The sequence below is a fragment of the Dunckerocampus dactyliophorus genome, chromosome 15 (assembly GCF_027744805.1).
Source record: "Dunckerocampus dactyliophorus isolate RoL2022-P2 chromosome 15, RoL_Ddac_1.1, whole genome shotgun sequence".
NCBI classification, from domain to species: domain Eukaryota; kingdom Metazoa; phylum Chordata; class Actinopteri; order Syngnathiformes; family Syngnathidae; genus Dunckerocampus; species Dunckerocampus dactyliophorus.
In genome coordinates, this window is record NC_072833.1 from 11,348,919 (window position 1) to 11,369,778 (window position 20,860).

The following is a 20,860-nucleotide window of genomic DNA, read 5'->3' on the forward strand; positions in this document are numbered from 1 at the left end:
GAATTTTATTTGCAAGTGTCCATCTATTATCCATGCAGCTTGTTCTTGTTGGGGTGACAGGTGAGCTGGCCAACACCAGCTGACTGGCACAGTCATCCAGGACGGATCACCTGTGACTCACAGGGCCCAACTCACCAAAGCACTAGAGAGAACATGCAAACGCCAAATACATATATGGCATTTGGAAATACAGTACCCCAAATGAGCTTCAAACCTCCAGACCTCCAAAGTCTCCATACTGCAAGCTATTTGCAAGCCCTATTTGCAAGTACTGTAGAAATATTTGAAATAATAGCTTCAATCACAGAGACTGATGCACACGCTGGCTATGAACGTCTTTAATGTTTCCCAGATCAGAATCACAGCATACAGTGGATAATAACCTCTAAAGTAAACAGAAACATCATCACCTCAATTATATTTTTTTCTACTTTTTAAAATCACAATTTCCCCCAAAATGTCGTTATGCAACTTTTTTTTTTTTCTCAACTCAATTCTTGGGTTTCTGATTTGAAAAATTAACGTAGACAACAGGTGCAACTTTGCATCGGAATACGAGCAGGGAGTCCATGCGTATAGACAGATAGAATGGGTGTGTGTTTGCTATTGTGTGCTTGCAGGTACCATTGGCTTCCATTCGATGACTTTGTTTTGTTCATGGTATGAACATAGTCCCTTCATCATTAACATAACACAGTGTGCGGACGGTAACATCATAACTGTAAGATCTCAATAATACGTGTTGAGGCATCTTATGGTATCAAAGCCCTCATGACCCACATTAAAGTGGCTTCATGTAAACATGACTACATGGGAAGTGAGCTAACGTCTAATCAAGGGCCTCGTCTCGCTTTGAAGGTTTTCACCATGAACCACTGGCAGGTTCCCTTCACCTTCCCATTGTGTGGGTTAACTGGCAGAAAGGCAAAGATGGTTTTTAGGTGACATATTCCCAAATCTATGCATATATGCTTTAATCTGGAGGTGTACTTCCAAAGTAAAAGCTTGCGGGAAAATCAAAGATGGTAATTAAAGCAAAGTAGTATTTTTTCAAACAAACCAGCATGATGCATTTCTGCTACAGTGACTTTCCAGTGTGGAATGCTACAAAATGTCCACATGGCCCAAAGTGGTATGACAACAAATTACATTTAAGATGGTGGCCCTTTCTTTGCAAACTGCACCTGTTGTCTTTTGTCGTCACAAATAATTTTATTTCATTCATTCACTCAAACAAAAAAAAAGATAAAAACTAACAAGAAACTTAATATTTACAAATATTTCTATCTGTTTGATTCTTACACTTAAAAATGTACAGTTTTGATTCTCTTGCAGGTTTTGTGTGTCTTGTGTTCATCTCCCCATTGTAGACATCCGTCGCGGAGGCGCCCTCCAGTGGCAGTTTATAAAATAGACAAGGAATAAAAACAGCCCAAACTCCAAAGGCAGCTGTTTGCTTTGTCCTGCCGTGTCACCTCATGGCCCCTTGCTCACTCTGACCTCGCAGGGGTATTAAAAGCGTGGATCATCCAGAGGACGGAATAGCAAAGGTATCATCTCAACAAACACATAAGATACAAAGATGGCCGTGCCTTTTAAGCGTTGCATCGGTGAGTCCACTTATTTAAGGCTGTCTGCAAAGTCTCTTTTCCTTGGCAGCCATCGTGTCGGCTTCTGAAGCACATCCAAGTCGACTGCTTTGTGTTTTCATTGTGCACATATCTCCTTGTTTGCAACATTCTCAGACGGAGGGGAATACAACAAAGAAGAAATCAAACAGGCTAGCGCACAAGCAACGACACCACCAAGAAAAGGGCAGAATACGGCACACTTTCCACCACCCTCCCTTTTGTTCTGGTTCCGCGTACACAGGCCCTATGTGTGCTTTCAGCCTTATCACCCAAACCTTCACTGTGAGGAAGTAGCCCAATTAGGAAACCATGAAAACGAGTGGGAAGATCATGCCTGTCTCCCTCCCCACATTATGATATTACACACTCTTCGGGTCGGTGCACAAACCCAGTCTGGACCAGGCACACAGGAAGCCGACGGTGGACGTGCTAGATACAAAAGCACGATGGCACAGAAAAGGCAGTCCCAGTCATACGAATGGGCTTGCTGCTGGTTGCATCAGCACAACAGAAGCTTGTCTGTCTAAATATCAACATGAAAGATGAAGGAGATGAAGACCAAAGCTTTTTTTTTTTTTTCCTGAAACAGGTGAACGCTTTTGTTGTTGATTTTGGGGGAATCGTGCGGATACAGTGTCCTCCATCCTCGTGTTCCTTCTATTTAAAAATAATTCATGCATAGTTCCCCAATTGCAAAAAACCCAACAATAGACTTTCTCCTTTGTACACATACTGTATATAACTATATATATAATTTCTCTATATCTATATTTTCAGCAAAAACAAGTCATTTGCACATAAAAAACAACAATTAAGGACATGTTTGAAAGAAAGAGACAAGCGGTGAAAGAAAAGAAAAACACAATCAAGGGCCAATTTGGCACTTTTGTCACTTTTGTTAGTGGACAGTAAATATTGTATTTTTTTCTTCTTCATCAGAATGCAAACACTGAACTTGGCACCAAGAATGCTGGTTGACTAAAAGTAGAAGGTAAAAGATGACCCCCCCCTTTAGAAAGCCTTAGACCAATGGAGTACTGGAGAGAGGGTCACATGTCAAAAGCAGGCCTAAGATGATGGGAAAAAAAGAATAACACACACACACAGGAATAAAAAAAAAGAGATGACACTGCAATAAAAAATAAAAAGGCGAGAGGTCCCTTCAAGAAATGGCAAGGGGCTCTGGTCTGAAAACCCTCCTTGAAAAGAGTAATTTCTCCTAAACTGGTCACCTTGCTGCCTTGCAGTTAAGTTGCATCTCCACATAACACCATTGGAGGGCGCTGCTAAGCTTGGCAGCGCATTACAGAGGAGGTGGAGTAGTTCTTGGAGAAACTAGAGAGTCACCAAACCACACATCCAGGGGACTTCCGGATGTTTAGCACGGCCAGACTTCCTGGTCCTTGGGTGCTGCTGTGTAGGGTCAGCTCGTACTATACCCTGGTGGTGGAGTGGGGGTGTGGCAGGGTGTTGTTGTGGCCTGTGGAGGGAAAGGTGTTGAAGGCATGGAGGGGTTGCATGCTGGTAATGGTGCTGGGGATCATGGTGATGGTGTTGGGCGTCATCAGAGGCACGTCGTCTGGAGCCCGGCGCAGCGCCAGCGTGTAGTCAGGAGGGCACGAGGGCCGCAGGATGTCGTGGGGCCGCAGGGGCTCCATGTCGTGGTGAGCGTCGTGCTCGGAATGCTTCATCTGCAGGGACATGATCTCCTCCTCCTGGCTGTGGGCCAGGTCATTGGCGGGGCCACCCCGCTGAGGAGAGAGACGGTGGCGCCGCATCTCGTGCCTCTTGTCGCGCTTGTAGTAGAGGGCGGCAAAGGCCAGGATGTTGAGGAAGAGGAGGGATGCTCCCACGGCGACTGTCACGCTCAGCTCAGTGGAGTAGTCACGGGTGTCTCCGGGAAAAAGAACCCGAGGTGGACGCTCAGAACTATCAGGCTCTGGGTCATAAGGGAAGGTAGGATAAGGGCGGTGAGTTGTGCGAGGGCCTGTAGTTCTGGTTCTGGGGGTACCGGGGCCGGGGCCTGGTGGTGAGCGGGTGGTCGTTGGAAACAGCTCGTCGTGCAGATTATGGAGATGGGGGACCAACTCCAGCCAGAACGCCACCTTGTTGGCTCTGTAGTTGTCTCTGACACGGGGTTTCAAGCCGATGTGAAGGTATTGCTTGTCCTTGGAGTTGAACTTGGTCCAGATGACTTCTTCAAAGCGGTTGGGCTTGGTGTGGATGAATTTGGTGTCCTGGGGCACCGGCAAGTTGGGATCCCTGGCGGAGGACCAATCAATGGGACAATGTCAGTTGCTGGAGTCAAAACTTCTACTGTAGACTACCACTTGACAGCTCAACACCTGGTTAGTAAAACTTGTACCAAAACAAAGAGACCTGTACGTCACTGAAGCACATCACTGAACCTCAAGGGCTACACAGCTTTCTCACTGGGGTGTTACCCTCTAAAGTACACACTAGCAGGTTCATCCTGTACTGTACTACCTGAAAAACTGTATTCGAATTTGGAATGCTTACCCAGTCTTGGCAAAGTTGGTCCAGTAGGTCATTACCACGGCGCTCAGCATCACGTCATTCTTGGAGAAGTTGCACGGGAACATGTCTGTGGCGCCGATCATGGGCACTCCGAAAACATATGGTATCTCGTCTCCGTGGGCGGCATCAGCCCACTCGGGCCGCGTCTCAGTCTGGCAGTGATGGTAGAAGGTGTAAAAGTAAACGGGGGACTGGAACTCGGCATGGAGCTTGGCGGTGGCCACGGCCGGTGCCACCCACTGGTGGTCTGTAAACAGCGCGAGCAAGGTCTTTCGCCGCATATCGCCATTGTCCCTGTCTGCCCAGTCTGTGTACATGAACTTAATGGTCTCCCTCAGGATGTCTTTGCCTGGCAGACAAAGTGTGGCACAGGGGGGGAGGACAAAATCAGAAAAGTGAAGATGGTCAAGAGAGTGGTCAAAGAAAATAAGAGTCAGAGTGGCAGCAAGGCTAAAAGGTAGAAAAGGTCTCTCAAAGACTGACAGGCAGGCAAACATTTTTTTATTTTGACAGCTGCCCGCTGCCGCGTCAGTCAGCCGTCAGATCTGTTTGAAACAACAGTAGTCTGGTGGATGATGAGAGGCGGCATTATTACCCACAGAGGCGCAAAGGCCAAAGCATGGACCCCCCACAGTGAAAGAGAATCTCCATGACAGGCTTCTTTGTATTCCGCAGCATGCCAACCTCGCTTTATTTACTTCACTTGCTCTCCCTGTCATCTTTTCCACACTTTCAACTGCTGGTCATTCTTATGTTGTCGTTTATCTCTCACCTTCAGGATAGCCGTAGAGGTTGTCCACAAAGTTAGAGATGGTGTAGTCAAACGCCGCGGCTGAGATGCCCTCATTGTCCTCGCTGTCGTCCACAAACTTCAGCCCCTCGCCTTGATTGACACCAATCAGCATGTCATAGTTGAGAAACTCCCCCTAGTGGCAAAAGGTGGATAGGATATAGTCAAAGCTAAACATTCAAGTGTCAAATGTACATAGGTCTCTCCATTGTGCATCCCAGGGGCCATTTGTGGCCCGCTGTCCTTTTTTACTGGCCCTTGGCATATTTTGCAGATAAAGTGAAAACACTACATTAGAACATTACACAGAAAACAAAGACAAACTGGAAACGGCCCAAATACCCTAAAAACCAAAATGGCTGACAATCTGTGGGCCATGGGTGTCCAAAGTGCAGACTGGATGCCATTTGCAGCCTGCAGCTTGTTTTATAATGGCCCAATTATAAATTCACAAAAAGTTTGAACTCTGCCCCGAGCTTACAGGAAATAAACTTCACCTGCTGCATGAGGATCTCAGGATCGTCGGGCACCACGTCCCCGTCCACCACAGGGCCAAAAGCGATGTGGTAGCGAGCCGGCTGGATGTCCTGGTCCACCAGCTCCCTGAAGTTCTTGCGTCTAAGGCAGTCCACCAGGTCAGCAGTCTCGGTGTAGGTGCAGCCCACCTTGCGGGCCAGGATCTTGGTGTACTTCAGGGGCTGGTAGTTGACCGACCAACTGGAGATGGCTGTTCCACTTTGGGCAATAGCCCTGTGGAAAAGCCCTGGAAAGGGAAAAGACTCCTGTTAGAATTTTACACCCCCAATGTTGTCAACGTCATTCACATACTGAGTGTAATCATCCCTCCATTTGCAATTTTTGAAAATGTCTTCAAAGCTGTCAGATGGAGCCTAACGAGAGGATTTGGGATGAGCTGTCCTCCTCTAACCGTGGTGGTCTCGCTCGTCTTCTTCAAGTCTCTCTGACTCTTTAGTTCTGTGGCTCCCACTGCCCAAGTGGCTCGTTAGGGGAGCCACCCGCATCACTCGTCTCCTCTTGCACGCTCTTTTTCTTCTTCCGTTTCAGAGTAGTGGCCGGTGAATTATTAAGCCCCCTTTCCCTCAGAAATCAATTATAAGATGAGAAGTATGGGAGCAGACGAAATGGGAGATTTTCTTTAAAAACGACTTTCTTTGTGGGATTCATGTACGAGTCTTCTATTTAGTTGCCGCATCAGGCATTCTATCACTCTCCCTCCACTTGTGACATGATTGTTGGGAGGAGGGGGAGATGATGTACTTCTTACCTGGCACCCCTGGAAGAGGAAACGGGGGAGGGTGGAATGACAGACACACAGCGTCAATGCTGATGATGAAGATGATGGTTGTGATGAGGTGATAACAATGAAGCAGACAGGTGGCGGTGGTGTTTTTTCCCCCTTGTTAATACATGTTAGCATCCCACTGCAGCTGAGCTGAGCCTCCCTGATGAATGAACACAAGTATTTGGTCAGTTAGTTAGGACACTTAATTTGGTAGGATTTTGTGCAAAAAGTAATCCCGTAATTAGTAGAAAAGCAACATTTATCCAATTTTCCATGATATAGAAAAAGCGAGTAGCACATTGACTACTAGCTTTATTGTTTTACATTTCAGTAACATTTCTTATTTTCGTAGCAAACCATTGTTCACGTTCTGGTGTATGATAGTCCACTTGACAACATGATGGAACAGCAGTGGAACCTGCTGATGTCAACGCCCCTCGGATTGGCTGACTCACGCTGACATACACAGCTGTTGACGTAACCAAAATTGAAATCGAAACTAGCCATCGCCATTTACTTGTGGCTTTGGCCAGAGACATGAGGAGAGTGGGTGATCATAGCAGATTTTTGTTTGCTGAGATGGTTTTCCTCTCCCTTTCAGTTTGACCAAAAATTAATGAATTAATAAATGATCGCTGTTTGGTGGTTGACTATGGCCTATTTTTAGTCAAAAAATATGTAGTATTCTGGTCACCACGAGGCGTCAGTAAAGTTACATTGATGAGACATTACCTGCATTAAGTCAGCAATGAATGAGTCCGACATGACATAGTGGAAAAACCTTTTTGGCTTCTTACTTTGTCCTTCTTCCCCACTCGGTTTCAAGCCTATGCTTAAGTTTAGAAAAAATAAATTGGAGGCTAACTACTTGTAGTTAGCTCGGTCCATTGCTACAGCATTGTTAAAGCGACGGCTGTCTCTTGGGTCACTTCAAAGATCCCGTAGCCTGCACATAAGCAGTGCACAATGTGACATAAAGAAAGCTAACAGTATTGTCAGAGTCTATGTGTGTCAGATTCATGTTAGACTGGCTGTCCAGTATATCAGTCAAGTGACAAACGTCATAGTGAGAATGGATGATAGGCGGATGTTGATTTTTTTCTATGCCATACCCTGTATACATACATTACGTTGGAGATACTACTACAAGGAACTTTCCCAATGCTAACGGTGAGTAATTATGTCTTATTACTGCTTATCTTGTCTACTATATTTGGTAATATGAGTACAAAGATGACCATAGGGGTGTTATTTAATGTCTATAGGGCTCTAATAATGTCAAAAACTGTTTTAGAAGGTCATAAATAGGGTTTCTATGCTCAACCACAAACATTTCCCATTTATAGAATTTGTATTTATTTACTTATATTGAATCCTACTTTGCGGAAATTCACCTATCACGGTTGGAACCAATTAACCGTGATAAACGAGGGATGATTGTACTGCCTTGCTTTTATTTTAAGGAAGTCTCTGTGTACACGTTTTAATTCTGTGTAACTAGAAGCAGTCAGCCATGCATGTCGACGTCAGCCTAAGCGGGCACGGAGGACTGGGACTTTGAGGGGTTGTTCGACATTGACGGGTTGTTGACATAAACGGGACCAACTTACTTGACCACTGTACTTACATATATATATACATATACATATACATGTACATATACATATACATATACATATGAAAAGTATAGGCATTTCGTGAGTACAGTGTTGTAAATTTTGGGGTCTTTCCTGGGTGGGTGGTAACTGCTTGAAAATTGTGTTTTTGGGTTAACATGAAGGGTTAAGAGGTTGAAGAGGCTGTGAAACGGACATAGCATCGGAAGCACGCGCTCGCTCGCGTTTCATGTACATCCACACGGACAAAAAGAGAGTGAAAATGACAGAAGTGTATTCATGCAACACACACAAAGCAGCGTTTGAGTGTAAACGTGCTCTAATCTTGTTCATGTTTCTATCCTTTGCCTCTCACGTCACAAAATGAAGAGCGTTTCAGTACAGGGGAGTGAGGAGTGGGTGCGGGGTGCTGATCAAAGGCGCATGATATTGTTTGGCTCCGGGTCAGCGGCTGTTCAGATCCGACTCCAGAACAAAGTGGATTGCTCCGTGGGCCTCTCGCTATACCGCCAAGACCCCTCTGGGTGTGTGCTGTGGCTAATGGGGAGCAGGAGGTTAGATGGATGTGGGTTTTTGATGGAGCCAAACGCTCCCTGTAGCAGGGCAATGGACCATTAACAGAGCCAGGGGGCCAGGTAATGGGGGGGGGGTAATGACCCCTGTCAGTCCACGGACAAGGACACGGGCCGAATCAAACATGGAGTTACTTGAGTTTGCATTGGGCTTTGAACTCTCAAGAGCGTCAACTTCTTAGACTTGCTTGTTTAGATGTATGAGAACCAGGGTGTACATGGATGGATTCGGAATAAAATATTTTGGTACAGAACATTCGGTACGGAACAAAGGCGTACCAGGTTCCCACAAGGTAAACATTAGGCAAAGGACAGTAAGCATAGCTGAGCATAGTGACTCATCTACTTGGTAAACAAATACAGGAGGTTCCCGAGTTGCGTACGAGTTCTGTTCATAGACTGTGATGTCAGTCAAATGGTGTAAGTCACGTCTTATAACTCAATTATGCCTAAATTGCCTCCTAAGTCACTCACACTGTACACAGAACACAATAAAGTAATAAAATACAATTAAAAATATACGCCAAATCACGAGCAACCTTTCCATCTTAATAATAAGCCCCCTACGTTGCTTAGTTATTAATGCTGCTTTCGCAGGAACAGATCCTTTAACATGCTGATGGAAACAGTAGCGACTTGGCAGTTACGTGTAGAGTTAAAGAGTTTTGTGATTTCCGACTGTCTGTGAACGTGACACGTGTCCTGACTGTGTGTGTGGGTGCGGGAGGAGGAGGATGGCTGCATGCAGAGGACAGTTTAGTTTGCTGGTTCGGTCAACACTAGCCTGTTTTGTCTTGGAAAGAGATTGTTGATTGAGCACCTCCTCCTCATTCTTACTACGTCCGGGTAGACATTAGAATACAAACTTTATCCTTAATGATGGTCATGACAGTCCAGAGACTGGCGTGTATGAGCCGCACACGGGGGCTGATCTGCTAAAGGTTCGCATGTTTAAAAATGTGCAAAATTGATTGTGTGTGCCAAGTGGAGCTATTACCAACGTGGACTATGTCAGTTCAGCAAAATAGCACTGACAGTTGCGTGTTTGCCTTCATGGATATGCAGAATATATGCAGATTATCAGAACACACAAAATAATGGGAGGAGGCAATGCAAATGTAATCATTTAGCATGCGCCATGTGATTCATCACAGCTGAAACCTTTTTGCGGCTGGTATTTTTGAGTATTTTTTAGCACGTTTGAAAGGCAGGTGCAGACTGGCCCAGAGCTACGCACGGCTGGGGTGATTGTGGCGAGGAGGAGGCAGGTGCAGTGACAGAGGACGAGAAGAGAGAATCTTCCGTGCACTTGTCAACATATTTGTACTGTCAGAAATAAAAATAGTAGCGACATATCGTCTATCCAGCTATGCCATTTCTGAGCTACTGGAAGGGCTGATTTGGAGCCAGTCAAAAAAAGGAGCCATGCCATATCTCCTATGAAAAGACTCCTTGTAACACTGCATATTCTTGCGTTTTGGATCATTCCAGCGCACCATCGCAGTGTGCCGGTGTAATAACGAGCCGTGAGCCTCTGGATTTTAGTGTGCATTTCACATGGCTATCTAAGTAATGTGTCAGTACATTTTCCACATGTCCACAGTCAGTTATGTCGCCCGTCTATGCTGTCACGAGCGGTTGACTGTCAAATGTTAACACAAAACACGTTTTCATAGTTTTACAATTATAGTTTTACACGCATAAAATCATTCTAAATGCATGCAAATGACAGGATAAATGAACATTTAAAGAGGATCTATTGTACTCATTTCCGGGCCTTTTTTACATGCATAAAATAATTCTAAATGGATGCAAATGACAGGATAAATGAACATTTAAAGGGGATCTATTATACTCAATTTCGGACCTTTGTATTGAGTTCTGGACTCCTACAGAGCAGCTACACATGATGACCCGCACAGAAAGCTTTCTAGATCTTCCAGACTGTGCACCTCTCCCTGTAGTGTTTCCTGCCTCCCGCCCAAACGGCCTGTGTAATTTACTCCACCCCCAGCCCTCCTCCAGGTACGCATCTCGCCGAGCCCACTCCGCTGTGATTGGTCACACTCCAATGCGCTCCCGAAGACTTCTGGACAGCTGCCGAACCCCTTCTGCCCTAACACATTTAGGACACTGATTACTTACAGCTTGGTCTTCTGACTCTTCAACACGACCAAGTAATGTTGGAAAGGCGTCAGACTTCAGCAACAGTTTGGCGCAGAGTCCAGCTTCGTATTGGCCCATGTTCACAAAACAGTCCCGTGTGAAATGCCGTTGACAGATGAGCATATTTTTCTCTTGCTGGCCTGGAATCAGCAATTCCAACCACGTCTGCCTGATGCTTGCCTCTTCAGGCACACCCAAACAAACATTTCCTGGGAGCCATACGTGCTAAAACAGTGAAAAGAAAAGAGCAAAGCAGAGTGGGGGGAGGGCAGGCCTACAGCGTTTGCCTGGCCGCGCCCATATACGGAAGTCCGGGTTGCATTGACGCCAGTGGGCCGCTGTGTTTAAAAAAACTCTGTAAAACACAGCATGCAGAGCCATCCAACACTGCTTTCAGGTCTCACTTCCAAATGCGCAAACCTCATTATCTGACGAGCTGGCATCGTTTAACACGAGAATACAACATTTTAACGTTTATAGGTCAGAAAAGAGGAAAAGCATAATAGGTCCCCTTTAAGGGTACTTTTACCTTCACTGAAGACGTGACTGTTCCCTAAGACACAATGTGGCAGCGAGACAACACACGAACACCATCTTTCTGTTATTTATTGAATTCAATAATGTGTCACACCTTTCTTACCTTACCAAAATGCGGGTACTTGCAACTTTCTTGGGCTCCATTTTGGGTTAAGTATTGAGGTGAGAAACTATTCAGTTCAAGAAATAACTCATGGCAAAACAGGAAGTCGGTGTCCGTGTTGATCCCGCTGTCACAACATGTCTTTGGGAGCAGTCACGTGAAGAATGACGTCTTCAACAAAGGTAAAAATAAACTTAAATGTTCATTTATCCCTTTCATTCATTATTTTTGTGTATATTTATATGCATTTCAAAATGATTTCTGCATGCTAAACTATGATTGTAAAACTATAACACGTGTTTTGTGTAAACATTTTTGGCTTTCGGGAATGGATTAATTAATTGGATTTACATTATTTCATGTGGGAACAATTTATTCGGTTAGTGTCCATTCTGGTTAGAGTTGGACATCCTTGAACGAATTAATGACACTAACCAAGGTTCCACTGTACGTGCAATGTTTTAGTTTGCTCACGCACTTCACCACTCATTATTATGTTATTATTATTATTATATTATTATTATTATTATGTTATGTTTTTGCTGGTGTTTATCTGTTTGTTTGTTTGTGTTCAAAATGACTTAAAAAGGTCTGAATGGATTTGGATGACATTTCCAGGAATTGTCGTAAATGGGATATGGAAGAACTGATAAAATTTTGGAGGTGATCCGGATCACCGTCTGGATCCAGGAATTCTTTTAAAGCATTCTTTAAATTTTGCAAGATATGACCATTTTCGTCATTTGTGCACATAAAGCCACAAAAGTTGGTCAGAGCACTTGGGGAAAAAAATGCAGGACAAGTTACCAACAGATTCTACAAAATTTCAAAGGCTGATCCAAAAAATGTAGGATTATTATTTTGGTGTGAATCACAATATGGGGGAAACTATGGCGCTTGGCGGAGGTCTGCGCTTTCCGAGTGCTTCTTTAGTTTGGGTTAATGGATTAGATTTATATATGCATTTCAAGGATGCCCAAAGCGCTTCACAGTGAACAAGTGAACTCATTATTCATTCACCTCTTAGTCACACACTGGTGGTGGTAAACTACATCTGTAGACACAGCTGCCCTGCGGTGGACTGACAGAAAACACTTACACACCAAACAGTGTGTAAGTGTGTACGTAACTACAAACTGATGAAACTCGCAACGCCGTAAACCAAGGACCACCTGTAAAGTGCAGCCCAACATTTGGCTAGGAGGAGTCATGGCTAGCAATAGTGCCAAGGAGAAACCAGAGCTTGAAAACCCTCTTCCGTCGTCTCCCCTTTGGAAAGACATGAGATGAAAGCAGTGTGCCATTGAGATGGGCAACATGGTTGCAAGATGAAACTATTAATGCTACACTTTATCTAATAGGGAACTTTTCTTTCCTAAAAATAGAATAATCATTCACACTCGTAGACGCACCAGACGTACCAAATAAACCGGCAGGACTAATGATGACTAACACTTGCATAGACACAGTTTGCTTTGCAGCATTTACCCTCCGAGTGGTGTGACAGGATGAGGAGGTTAACGCAGGACGCCCCAGCTCCTGACCCAAAGATGGTGATCCTCTCCGGGTCCCCTCCAAAGTGGCCGATGTTCTCGTTGAGCCAGCGCAGTGCCTGAATCTGATCAAGCAGGCCATAGTTGCCTTTGGCCGACTGGTCGCCCGTGCTGAGAAAACCTGAACGGAGACAAAAGCACAAGGACGTCAGTGTGGACAGCTAATCACTGCTTTGTTTGTGAATGTTTCACTCTGTAAATAAACTCTGTGACATTTGGCTTGATGATTAATCGTTGTATATCTTCGATATTTGCTCCAAAGGAGGAATATTTTCAATTGAAACATCCATTAATGGAAGTCTTTGGGATGCTAATGGGACTCCTCATTAGGGCTTTAATAAAAGCAGGAAAGGTCGTCCATTAAATCCATACAGTGAAGGTCAAGCACTGATATACAGTGATTATCGGCACTAATTTAAAGTTAGCACAAGCATCAATAAAATGGCCCCATTTTATTGAATAAATATTTTACACTGTTGCTATTTCTAACTTTCATTAAAAATGATGAGCGGCCACAGAACATACACTACAACACAGTAAATGCTGGAAATACAGTCGAGCATTTATTTAATTAAACCTGAAAGCTGGCAAAAAGTAGAGGCTGTTATCGGAGTGAATGAGAAAGTAAAGGAAAACATAGCTCCCTTTGACCTCGTGGCCATTTAAGAAGTATATTACACAACACAGCAGCAACAGAACCAATGTTGTAATAGCAGTAAGGAGCAAACTGCTCAGTCAGCATTAATAGCACTGATGAGTTCACTGTTAACAAGACGGCAAGTGTAACACATGTGACATTCACACCAGCAGCTGAGTAGCAGCATTTCAAGGCGCATGCAGAGGTAGATAAAGCTGCTGGATGCTCACCACACATGATACTCCAAATGTAGGTACTGCACAGCCATCTTGTGGCATTCATAAGGACACAGCAACAGCCATTAATACCACTGTGTTACAACCCCGGTACTAATTAGAGACGGCGGCGATTACTCTGCGGAACTGAATTGGCTGCATTTACTGAATTGGAGCATTTATGTGATATGACCTTGGTACCCTATCTGGGGGCAGACTGGAGCCACTACAATAAAAAACACATTTGGTAACTAAGCAGGTGTTAAAAATGCTGCAGGCCCACCCAGCAATTGTCTCGAGCTGAAGTATTTCTGTAATATATAACATGATGTAGAGCGAGCGTGTAACAGCAGCCGTCCACTTCAGCCATTCTTCAGCCGAGCGCACGCTCTCTAATCTTACAAGACATTTGGACAAAAGTGATGGAGGAACGTGCGCAAGATGAAAGTGTTGCATGAATAGTCTTTAAAATGGCTGTGGTAAGAAGAGAGAGTAGGATAGTGGGTGTTCTGTCAGACCCAGATAGAAGAACACCGTTTAATCTTGCTCCAAGACACCAGGGGTCGGATCACGCTCGCACACACACACACACACACACACACACACACACATGGACTCTGATCAAAGGAGCTATCTCCTGTACAATGCAAATACACTTTTGCCTTTTAAACGTGCACTTTTGAACACAAACATGCTGTATGGACATTTATTCGAAGTCACAATGAAGAACTTTGAAATTCCCATTAAAATTAGGCCCTCAAAAAATCAAATACAACAAGCTATGACAGAAATGATGTCATATCGCATCTTGCATATCATCATTATCAATCAATCTATATTCTATACATTTAAAAGTAAGCAAGTAAGCAAAATTAGACTACGGAGAGGAGAATGTAAAAATGTGGAGGCTGTGTGAATGTGTTTCTTTCTTAGCAGTTGTGCACCCTCAGTGGAGTTCCTTTCAAGCTTTGTCGCTCTGCGGTCCCTCCTATATGTGTGTGTGTGTTGCATCAATGTGCTCTCGATATTGTGTTGATGTCTTCTCAAGCTGTGCGTGTCATCGTGAGAAAGCAGGCCAGCCCCCAGCAGAGCATGCTTGTGTGTGTGTTAAACATGCTCCACACGTGAGCAGCAACACCGTTGGGTATTGCTGCTCACGTATGGAGCACGCTTTTGGCTGCACAGTGCAGTGAAACAGTGTACTCTCACTCCTCACGTGAGTGCCCCCTTGTGGTACATCTGCATCATCACGTTTGCTGATTCTTGCCCATTTGAATGAAAATGATTTGTCAAAACATGCACCCCTACTGTGTTGCCTGTGGTATTATTTTTCAGGCAAATACACCTCATGGTACACTATACACTATAGTATCAATTTCTGGGTTACGTATCAAAATGCACTAAATGTATATATTTTCATTTCACAGGCAGGGTAAAGTGTGGAGCCACTTCACAAAAGACTGAACAGGGGTTACGTGAGATGCAACATCTGCGGTGCGCAAGCTGGCCAGGGCTTTGCAAAGCAAAGAACACTACAAATTTGTGGCAACACCTAAAAGTAAATCACAAAGAGGCATGTCCTTATGTTGACGGTGTTACTAATTAAACTTCATTATCTTTATTTAGTAGTCTTCTGCTTCTTTGTGTTGAATCATATTTTCATATATCGGCCAACATATCGGATATCAGCCGATATATCGGATATCGTCGAATACCATATCGGTCGTGCTTTACTACAACCAAGTAAACGTCTGGTCTTTACTCTACTCTGATGAATTTTAGTGCATGGAATAACCAAAATAATTTGATCTCAAAAAAACATTTAGGCCGATCTCTAATGTAAACAAATTAGGACACCCCATGGTAGTCGGTGACTATCTATTTGAGATCTTTTCTTTTTTAAACAAGGCTTATGGAACAGCGTTGGTGGCAATCCATCATGCCATGTTACAGCCCAGAGGTACAATAGCATATCACAAGAACCTCTTTTTTGTGTGCATTTCCTTCCTCCTCGAACCAGTTTATCCATCATGTTGCCGCCCCTCGGTGACGGCGTGCAAAGTCCGAGGGTAATGGTGGGTGAAATAGTGGGTGGGGCGCAGTGAGGCAGGTCCGACACAATGTACGAGGAGGTGTGCACAGGGATTGAGTTTAAACACCCCTTTTTTAGGTTCTTAATGCCACTATGTGTATCGGGCCTCTCCAATATTATTAAAATCTTGAAATTTCTGGTTTCAGTGCTTGAATTGTGCTCAAAAGTGCTTGAAATTCTCATATTGGATGTGATTCAAGTGTGCAGGTGTACCTAATGCAGTGGGCACTCTTGTTGAATGGTGTGTAGGAGCTAAAAGTAGACCGCTATTGCGCTACATGCTTGCAAAATGCTGCAATACTTCAAACGGCGCTGGCCTACATACTGCCACCCCTCCTCTTCATCCTCCTCCTCCTCACGCTTAGCTACAATTTAGCTGAGCTCGGGGACTGTTCAGCTCGCTGCCATTCATGTTGTTTTGGTCGCATTGTGCTATACAATGACGATAGTATTTATTGGACTGCAGCTGGTTGTCCTCCCCTTACACATACACCAACACACACACACTCTACACTAATCTGACCCTCCACTTGCAAGTTTTTGGCTTAAAAACAAAAAATGACATGTACTTGTACTTCGGGAAAAAAAAATGTCCAAGATAAACAGCCCTCCACACCACTAGGTGGCAGTAGTCCTTAATTCTGCAGTAGGAATTGCGAATGGGAAAGGAATTTGAAAACTCATTCCATGTAACAAGTCTTTTTCACTTCAATTGTGATTTGAAATGCATGAAAAAGTGGAACGGATTCAATAGAACCAATGTTGTAATAGCGGTCAGGTGCAAACGGCACAGCTAGCATGAGTAGTGCTGATGAGTTCATTGTAAATAACAGTACGGCTGTCACGCATGATTTTGACCCCAACAGCTGAATAGCAACATTTTAAAGCGCATGTAAATAAACCTGCTGGATGCTCACCACTCATGATACTTCAAATGCAGCTACTGCCATTTTGTGGCGTTTATAAAAGAACACTACATCAGGAGGTTGCTGACGCAACACTAATTAAAGACCTCATTAGAGACCCGGTGGTTATTTGTATTTGTAGACCACGCCCCCAGCGATTATAGGAGACTCAGTGCTGAACTGAATAGACGCGTTTACAGTGGTTCACTTGGTGTTTTCTCTCCTCTTCGGCCTGAAAGTAGCTGACAAGCAGTAAACAATTTGTGTGTGCATAAAAAGACAACATCAAGCATGCCAGCATTTTATCAATGGCTTTTGTGTCGCTGTCCAAACAATATTGTCACGCGTTAAAAGCGGGAGTAGTAGTGCAACATGGTGCAACAGACAAGCGATGAAATAGTGCCACTGGGACACTTATTTATTGTACAAGAATGGCAAAAAAGGCAAGCAACCATGCTGCTAAAGTACATCATCAGTTGTACCAGTTTAACAGTTTTAAAGCCTAAAAGCCTTATTCATCAAGTCTGAGCGAGACGGTTCAAACACTATACAGTTCTCCTTGCCCTTCACAATTATTATATGTTCTCCATTAAATGGTCAAATTAGGTAAGCCTGACAAATGAAGTCTCTAGCGTGTTTTCAAGTTCAAGGACAAAGAATGCTAACAAAGGTGTCGTCTTCCAATGCCCTGCAGAGGAACAATGGGGCAACGAAGCAAGCAATTTGCGAGGCACAAAGCGAGACCACTTGTCGAGACATCTTTTACAGCGTTATATGTATTACCTCGCCCTTTTTCTGTGAGGAAATAGACCATGCCTGAATGGTTCTGTGAAGCCATGTTTCCACAAAGCGCCACTCCTCCCTTCAGCTCGTCAGTGTACGGTCGGGAGCGGATAAAAGCGGACCTTGCGCTATAAATCGGTTGCTTTCTCTGTAAAGAATATTAAAGGCATTGTCGGGCTGTAAACATGAGCTCAAGTGCGATCGATCGGCTGCTTGTCGCCAAAAGGGAGAGCAAGAAATCAGTGGTGGCCGACCCGGGTTGACTGCTTGTAATGACCACCACCTTTAATCACCTGGTGCGAGCGCAGTTAAATAGATTGGGCCGCAGAGCAATACACTGTATGGACAAGCTGTAACAACACACAGTATCTGGATGCCATCAATTTGGCGTATTTGTGGCTCGTTGGACCAATCAGCATCTTATGAGGAGATAGAGGCATCAGCAGTCAGAGTTTATTTCGAATGTGCTTGGCAAAAGTTACGAGGAGTAACTTGAAGTTGTTCCACCTGCAATGTATCGTGCTAAAAAAAAAAAAAAAGAGTATGAAGAAGCGGAGCTGATGTAATCCTACCAGCAACTACTGATAGTCTATTCACTTCCCGTGTTTAACATTTCACATTTTCACAAACAACAAAACAAAACAAAAAGAACATATATTGATTCTCAACAATTAAAACAGTGACTGGCAGTGAGTGGCTTATTAGCATTTTCGGTATTGTAGCAAATATGTTACTTCAGGCGTTCCATAGCTATTTTAAGGCTAAAAGAAAAAGTTAGAAGTGCTAAAATGCAATATTTGACACTAATATGTCACCTCTTAAAGCATTTTAATTGATAAATGGCTTTAAAATGAGCTTGAATAACAGAAAAATGGGCTAGTCACATGACAACAACTCCACAATGTTTCCTGTACGTCACTTCGGGACTTCTTGAGTCCAAGTCAAGCACAAGCACAAACCCAAGCCCATTTCGGGCAGCAGGTTGTTTTTAAGTAAGTACAGTAATCCCTCGTTTATGGCGGCTAATTGGTTCCAGACAAAGTGAATTTTCGCAAAGTATAATTCCTTTTATAAATAAAATATTTATTTATAGCATCGAAAACTTGTTCTACATACGTTTTTTTTTTACATTCTTAGAGCCCTTCAGACGTGAAATAACACTCCTGTAGTCACCTTTACACTCAAATTGCAAAATATAGTAGATATAATCAGTGAAAATAAGCCATTTGAGACATAAATAAGACTTGTGCTCGTGTGTGTTGCAATGAATGTGTCCCGGATGTGTGGACAGGAAGTGATGCCGGGGGTTGAGAGTGGAGTTTTTGCTGGATTACGGCCATGACAGTAGCCTGATTATGATTATGACTATGTTATTGTGTCTGTTCAATTTACTTAATTCAAACCTGCAATAAAATCCTGTTGTTAAGGCAATCAAGTCTGGTATGTGTGTTACTCGTGACACCTAGTGACCAGCGTAGAATACTGCATTGCCTTATATTATATTTGTATTTTAGTTCATTTTGCCATTTTATGCTTGGAAATGCTTAATTAGGGCCAAGAATGTATCAAATTAGCTTAAATATGCATATTTTTGGACTAATAATAGGCTGTAGTCAACCACAAAAAAATGCAATAGAGTGACGGTGCGATGTTCAAAACGCGAAGAGGTGAGGGATGACTGTATATATATTTTATTTAATAAGTATATCTTACAACACAGCAGCAACAGAACCAATGTTGTAATAGCAGTAATGTGCAAAGTGTTGCTGAGCCAGCATTAATAGCGCCGATAAATTCAATGCAAACTTTAAACTTTCAGCTGAGGTGCAATATTTTAAAGTGCACGGAGAGGTAGATAAATCTGCTGGATGCCGACCACAGCTGTTAATGCCTATATTCAGTTATTTGCTTTTGTTCATCACGCACCAAGGTTTTTGATTGATTCACGAGTGGTGATTTTGGCGAATTTTAGCGACTAGCGGGTTTATGTGTCGTCTGTAACCGGCATTATGGGTTGTCCTAACTGGCCTTGGTGATCGCGGTGTGCTTTTACCATTTTTGCACCAAATAGACTGCCCTTAAATAATGGTAAATAACGGTGAGATTAGCAAGATGAACTAAACGAAGAAGAGCCCTGAAAGGTTTTCTTGTGGGAAAAGAAGGTTCCCCTTGGCTTTAGCAGCCACTGCGATTGAGAAACTATACTTAAACTGGCACTCAGGGTTGAAGAAGTGTTAAAAATAAGAGCGGGAGTGAAAGTAACGCATGTAGTCAAAAGAACTTTGGTGAAATATTGAAAGGTAGCGCGAGGCTGACATTCTGACTGCCATCAAAGACGCGGAAAGGCCTTGATGAATAATTCATGACACGACATGAAAAGATGCAAGACAAACTGGAAAGGGAGTTTTCTCATGCACACTTTTTTAAAAATATATATTTTTTTTTCACAGAAGAAAATATACAATGTTGAGATTTAGAATTGAAATCAACGTGAAGGCCTAAAAGTTTACCAGACGGCAAGAGAAGCACATTAAGAGAAATGTCTGATGCTTGAATCCTTTGAAGATGAATTACGCTTGAGCGCAGAGCTGAGCAGTTTCATCTTTAAAGCTCATGAGTCTTTTTCTTTTTGGCCAAAGTTCTAGAAAGGTTGGAAGCAGCAGAGCAAACTGGGAAATTATTGGAGTCGCGCTCACTTTGCTGCTTTCTGCTGAAGCGCCAAGCTATGACATCCATCTTGCGGGTCGTCTATCACCCCTCCACAGCACGCCCCCGTTAAGCTTGAGCTGTCTCAAATAGAATACTTCTGTCAGTACACTTTAATAAGTATACTGTGTACACTGTTTACGTTGTTCCTGAGGGTGCACATTTTGACAGTGTAGTGCTATCCCAGGGTCGCATGGTTAGCATGTTGGCCACACAGTCAGTAGATCTGAAAGAATTGGGCTCGAATCTCTCTGTTGGGCATCTCTGTGTGGAGTTTGCATGTTCTCCCCGTGCGTGCGTGGGTTTTCTCCGGGTACTCTGGCTTCCTCCCACATTTCCAAAAACATGCATGTTAGGTTAATAGGCAACTCGTCTATATGTGCCCTACAATTGGCTGGCAACCAGTCCAGGGTGTACCCCGCCTCTCGGCCAAAGTCAGCTGGGTCAGGCTCCAGCATACCTGCGACTCTAGTGAGTCTAAGTGGCACAGAAGATGTATGGATAGTCCTATCCCAAATCCACTTTACTGTTGTTGCACATTTCAAAGGTAAGATCGTGGACATTCACTCATTTTCATTCTGAAGGTCTTCATGAGTGTGAAAGGTTAGAATGATTCTTGTGCACAACAACAATTTTGGAGACTTTTATTGTTTTTTCTGTCCCGTAAATCACAACCATCTCCCAATGGCTCCTTTCTGAGTTCTGAGCCGTTA

General features: G+C 43.7%; 1 protein-coding gene across 3 annotated transcripts in view; it reads right to left on the reverse strand.

Annotated features, from left to right (window-relative positions):
* Positions 1-323: 323 nt before the first annotated feature.
* nlgn2a (neuroligin 2a) overlaps positions 324-20,860 on the reverse strand; it is a 116,473-nt gene continuing 95,936 nt past the window's right edge. For all 3 annotated transcript variants that reach the window (XM_054753974.1, XM_054753972.1, XM_054753973.1), the window contains 5 exons: positions 12,745-12,930; positions 5,457-5,722; positions 4,942-5,095; positions 4,152-4,518; positions 324-3,893 (listed from right to left, as the gene is read on the reverse strand). In XM_054753974.1, the coding sequence (XP_054609949.1) occupies positions 3,065-3,893; positions 4,152-4,518; positions 4,942-5,095; positions 5,457-5,722; positions 12,745-12,930 (1,802 nt within the window). In that variant the 3' untranslated portion in view covers positions 324-3,064. The remainder of the gene's footprint in view (positions 3,894-4,151; positions 4,519-4,941; positions 5,096-5,456; positions 5,723-12,744; positions 12,931-20,860) is intronic.